The sequence below is a fragment of the Sinocyclocheilus grahami genome, unplaced genomic scaffold, assembly GCF_001515645.1.
Source record: "Sinocyclocheilus grahami isolate Dianchi unplaced genomic scaffold, SAMN03320097.WGS_v1.1 scaffold96.1, whole genome shotgun sequence".
Lineage (NCBI taxonomy): Eukaryota > Metazoa > Chordata > Actinopteri > Cypriniformes > Cyprinidae > Sinocyclocheilus > Sinocyclocheilus grahami.
In genome coordinates this window covers 1,513,989-1,520,001 of record NW_015505275.1, presented here as the reverse complement: position 1 = coordinate 1,520,001, position 6,013 = coordinate 1,513,989, and the positions used below count along the sequence as shown (strand labels likewise).

Sequence of the window (6,013 nt, the reverse complement as noted above, 5' to 3'; positions counted from 1 at the left end):
GTTTTCCCCCCCCCCCCCCCCCCCCCCATCTCATCTGCAGCTGTCTTCTCATCACTGTATAGAGACACAATATCTTAAGCATTAGCGTTGGCCCTGCATTTACAGACGGTATTGTGTGGATGGTGTGAGCTGCAGCCTGTAATATGAGCAGTGTGATCTCCTGATCCTGAATCAGTGCTGAATACTGATGAGCCACTCTGCCCTGCTGTAGTTTCTGGTGCGTTGGCTGGAGCACGACTGCAGATACCAGTACATGGAGGAACTGCTGCAACACGTGCGCTACGGCCTGATGGAGGTCTCCACCCTGCACTGTGTGGCCAACAGCCACCCCTTCCTCAACTCCGGCAGCACCGTCGCCGCCCTGGTGGAGGAGGCGTTGGACTACCACCGGTCCGTATTTGCACAGCCTTTATGTCAGACGGCACGGACCACACCCCGCTTTCAGTCATTGACCCTGTATATTGTCGGCGGGCGCAAACGGGAGGTCAGCCGCGTACGGGAACTGCGGTTCTTCAACCCTTCCGCGCAGGAGCACTTACGTGTTGCCGGGGGTTCGAACTGGAGTGAGTTGGCACCTATGCCTGCTGGACGAAGTCACCACTGTGTGGCTGTTATGGGCAACTTCCTGTTCGTGGCTGGTGGGGAGGTGGAACACGCCACCGAACGGACATGTGCGGTGAGGACGGCATGCCGGTACGATCCGAGGGTGAACCGCTGGACTGATATTGCACCGATGAAGGCATGCAGGGAGCACTTTGTGCTGGGAGCTCTGGGACAGTATCTTTACGCCGTCGGGGGGAGGAACGAACTGAGGCAGGTTCTGCCCAGTGTGGAGCGCTACTGTCCCAAGAGAAACAAGTGGACCTATGTGCAACCGTTTGACCGCTCGCTGTCCTGTCATGCAGGTTGTGTGGTGGACGGGCTGCTCTGGGTCTCAGGTACTAATACATTACTTCACATTTAGCCCAATATCAGAGGTTCTAGGCCCAAGACATAAAAGCATTACTAGAATCAGTTTAACATATAATGATGGCTCTTTCTGCTGCAGGTGGTGTCACTAACACAGCTCAGTACCAGAATCGACTGATGGTGTATGACCCAGGACAGGTAATATATTGGTATTTATGTGAGTCTAATGTAGTTGGGTAGTGCATCTTCCTCCTCTATAACCCCCCCCCCCAAAAAACATTATATATATATAGATAGATAGATAGATAGATATCAGAATATTAGAATCAGCATAATAGAATGATTTCTGAAGGATCATGTGACACTGACGACTGATGAAAATCGAGCTTTGCCATCACTGGCAAATATATTTTAAAACATTCTATAAATGTAAATATATAAACATAGAAAGCAGTTAATTTAAATTGAAATAATATTGCACAATATTTTTGTTTTTACTGTATTTTTGGTCAAATAAATATAGCACTGGTGAGCGTAAGAGACTTCTTTCTTCAAAATACAGACAATATGCTTGTTACTGCATTATTTTAGTTACTAAAAATATAATGTAACTTATTTTAATACATTAATATAAATATTAAATAAATACTGTAATGGTTGCTGGTTAAAAATTATTAATAATTAATACACCTTGATGTAGTTACCATATTATAGTTACAATGTATTATACATTATATTTTTGTATTACCAAGGGTTGTTTTAATAAGACATATTTTAGTGCCTTGTCAGCTAAATGATTGACAACAAAGTAAAAACATTATAACCTATTGAAAGGACTGTGCATCTATTTGTGAAAAATGAAATATGGCATCTACCCAGATTAAAGTCAGTGGTGTTGCATACGCCTGTAACATACAAACTGCATTTAACATCGAATGGAAATGAAATATTAATTCACATTGGGCAAATGCTCCAAAAAAAAAAAAAGCAGCAAACCCACCTCTACACACCACTGTAATTTATTAATGTTACATTTAAAAAGACATAAGAATAAGTATTGTAGAACTTCTGTGGTCACTGCAACTGTATTTTTCAAAGAGGTATAAAGAAAGAAGAAGGGAGGAAAGAACAGGAGGCAGAGGCTCATTGGTATTCAAAGTGGCTTTGCATTCACCTGCCAGGAACAGCAACCCCCCACCCACACTACCCTCAACAGATGGTCGCCAAACACACACGTGTATATTCACACTTTCACTCACCACTGCTCATGCAATCTCTGCGTATACACACACCTATCACAAATAAATGCACACACACATGCACTAGAATATGTTAAATGTTTCAATTAATTCTATAACTTAAAATGATTTAATTATTATTATTTACTAATGAAAGTGTTTCTCTTTCTTTTGTTATTCCCTCTCTGTCATAGAATCAATGGTTAGCACGCAGTCCCATGTTGCAGAGGAGGGTGTACCATGTGATGGCGGCAGTAAAAAGGCAGCTGTATGTGCTGGGGGGGAACGATCTGGACTACAACAATGACCGCATCCTGGTTAGACACATTGACTCTTACGACATAGATATGGACCAGTGGACACGCTGCACATTCAGTCTCCTCACAGGTCACTACACACACACACTCCATGTAATAGATATGTTTATTCAACTATTCTTGCAGAACACTTTTCCTTTCTTTAAAAGTTAGCATTTCTATATATATACTGTATTTGTTTTGAAGCACTACATTGTATTAGTGCTACTGGTACCCCTCTCAAAAGTACTAAGGTGATACCATAGTACAGTGATGGTTGAGGATAGTTAATATGGTACTGAATGATTCATATACTGTGATATTTACATGGTGCTTTAAAGGAACATTTCACCCAAAAATTAAAATTTGCTGAAAATTAACTCCCTCAGTCCCTTAATTAACCTTCAGGTGATCCAAGATGTAGATGAGTTTGCTGCTTCATTAGAACAGATTTGAGAAACTTATTACATCACTTGTTCACCAATGGATCCTCTGCGGTGAATGGGTGGCATGAGAATGAGACTGAAAACAGCTGATCATCACAATAATCTGGAAGTAGTCCACACGACTCAAGTCCATCAATAATAGTCTTGTGAAGCAAAAGATGTTTTTAACTTCAAACCGTTGCTTCAAATATGGCTAAAATATGAGTGCCTCTATCCATAATATTGCTTTCTCCAGTCATCAAGCATCGTTTACAAGTGAAAATGGGCTAAACCACCAAAAAAAACAGTTCTAAGCAAATATGTCAATGTCAATTATTATGAATTTTGGCCAGAAACAACTGTTTAAAGTTAAAATGCCTTAATGATGGATTTGTTTCTTACGAACATGTAGTTTTCATTTTACAAGACATTAATTGATGGACTGGAGTAAATTACTTGTGGATTATTGTGATGTTTTTATTAGCTACGATGGCACCCATTCACTGCAGAGCAGGGGCGGACTTACCCATTAGGCAAAGGTAGGCAACTGCCTTGGGCCCCCAAAAGCCAAGGGCCCCCTAAAATGCTTTTCATATAGGATATGCGCATTAAGCGTGGACACGCGAACGGTTTACGGTGTTTATTATCACGACAACCATCTGAGGCGCCTACAGGTGTACGGCTGTACGCACTGCGAGTACCATGAGCGCTCAGACTGATCTTATTTTAGGCAAGTCCTGATGATTTGAGAAGGCTAAATTGATCAAACATAGGCTATAGGCTATGATCAATTCACTGTCTGCTGCTGGCCTTTACTTAAAAAAACAAAATAACTTACATTTAACGAACAAAAAATACTCCAAATGTTTTTCTAAATTTACTTGATAAAATAACGAAACAAAATATAATCACTTATCCATTACATACAAAACTGAACTATTGTAATAGCTGAAACAGTAGTATAAGTAGGCGACCGCCTTGGGCCCCCAAAAGCCAAGGGCCCCCTAAAATGCTTTTCATATAGGATATGCGCATTAAGCGTGGACACGCGAACGGTTTACGGTGTTTATTATCACGACAACCATCTGAGGCGCCTACAGGTGTACGGCTGTACGCACTGCGAGTACCATGAGCGCTCAGACTGATCTGAGTATTGCCCCGCAAACATTTCAGCAGTTATTATAGGCCTGTGTGTCCCGTATTTCTGTCGACTGAACCCATGCCGTTAATTATGAATTATCAGTCTTTTGCATGCCAAAGTCAATTTCTGCATAGAAATATTATGCCAAATAGAAGCAGAAAATCGTGCTATACGCACTTTCATGAGATCGGGTTAGCCTACAACAATTAATTTGTTGGCTATTTTACAAATGGGAATACAACGAATTCATGACAATTTTTACATTCAAGCTACCCGTAAAATGTATAGTGAAAAGTACTTTAAAAGCATCTGGAATGCAATAAAGTAATATTAAAGCTGTTTTTTTTAAGAGCCACTTCTTGGCCCAGTCCCAAATGGTGCACTTGATGTGAACCTGTGGTCCGTCAAGTACACAAGATTGCAGGTTGTCCCATTTATAATTTTTACATAAAAAAAGGTTCAGGTTCATACCTCACAGTGAACTTTACTTAACAATCCATGCAGAATAAATCCAAAGAAATACGCAAGAGTGGCATTTGGGACATGGCCAAAGTGTTAAGGACCTGTTTTCATAGATTCTTAGGACTCCATCCACTCTCCATTCAGACCAAATGTTGTGCCGCTTTTATCCACATGTCATTTCTCAGCCTGTGACAAACTGTACTTTTATCAAAACTCAGGATGAAGACCGTACAATTGTTTACTGAATGTGTATGACCACAGCTGACGACAAATGCACACAATCTGCGTCAATGGCGGCATCTTCACTGCTCTCCACCCCACCCCCAGAAACCCATTCCATAAGAAAACATGTAAGGGCACACTCTTTTTTTTTTATTTTTATGTGTAGCTTCGTGTAAAATGTATTATTTGTACAGCGCTGCCCGTCTTGCAGCTGACACTGGCATGCAGCTGAGGTGACATGAATGCATTTACACTGCTATTATAATTGCATATACAATATTATGAGATTATTGGTTTAAATATGCCATTTTGAATATAGATATAAAAATGGTTGAAAATATGAAATGTTTTAAATATAAAACTAAAACCGACAGTAGGTGGCAACAGTCACCAATGTAAGTCATTGAATCATTTAATTTGTTCAAAAGGACTGATTCATTCAGGAACCTCCAAGGCCCTGTCCCAAATGGCACACTTCATGTGCACTTATGGTCTTGTGGACTTACAATGGCCGCCATGTGCACTTGTCCGTTAAGTCCACGAGACTGTAGGGTGTCATTTGAGCTTTCAGAAGGGTGCTGCGAGTGCCCCCTTTGCAGTCGCTATATACGCCCGCGTTGCGCATTTCTGCCGTCACAAAAGTGTGGACCCAGAGGAAGACCGCAAGGGTTTAGGGTGCGATTTGGGACAGGGCCCAAGTGACTGACTGGATCTAAATGGATTAAATCATTTGCTCAACCAATCTGTTCAAAATTGGATTTGTTCAGGAAGATTATTGGTTTAAATATGCCATTTTGAATATAGATATAAAAATGGTTGAAAATATGAAATGTTTTAAATATAAAACTAAAACCGCCAGTAGGTGGCAACAGTCACCAATGTAAGTCATTGAATCATTTAATTTGTTCAAAAGGACCGATTCATTCAGGAACCTCCAAGGCCCTGTCCCAAATGGCACACTTCATGTGCACTTATGGTCTTGTGGACTTACAATGGCCGCCATGTGCACTTGTCCGTTAAGTCCACGAGACTGTAGGGTGTCATTTGAGCTTTCAGAAGGGTGCTGCGAGTGCCCCCTTTGCAGTCGCTATACGCCCGCGTTGCGCATTTCTAAATTCTACTGTTTGCCCGAAGATGCGTTCTGCTATTTTTGTTTGGAGCTTTTTTTTGCAGGGAAAATGGAGCAAAAACAGACAATAGGTGCATCCCAAGTCCCGTAGGTATGCACTATTCTATGTTTTGTAGTATAAATAGTGCGAGTAGTGTGTTCACACTGAAAATTCAAAAAGCAAAAGTGCACTTTAAATACCCGGACGATGC

At 41.1% G+C, this 6,013-nt stretch overlaps 1 protein-coding gene across 1 annotated transcript in view; it reads left to right on the top strand.

Moving 5' to 3' along the window:
* Positions 1–2,899, top strand: part of LOC107587857 (kelch-like protein 32) — an 18,111-nt gene extending 15,212 nt beyond the window's left edge. Inside the window, exons 9-12 of the mRNA XM_016275820.1 lie at positions 212–938; positions 1,049–1,107; positions 2,342–2,557; positions 2,852–2,899. Coding sequence (XP_016131306.1) covers positions 212–938; positions 1,049–1,107; positions 2,342–2,557; positions 2,852–2,899 — 1,050 coding nt within the window. The remainder of the gene's footprint in view (positions 1–211; positions 939–1,048; positions 1,108–2,341; positions 2,558–2,851) is intronic.
* The last annotated feature ends 3,114 nt before the right edge of the window (positions 2,900–6,013 follow it).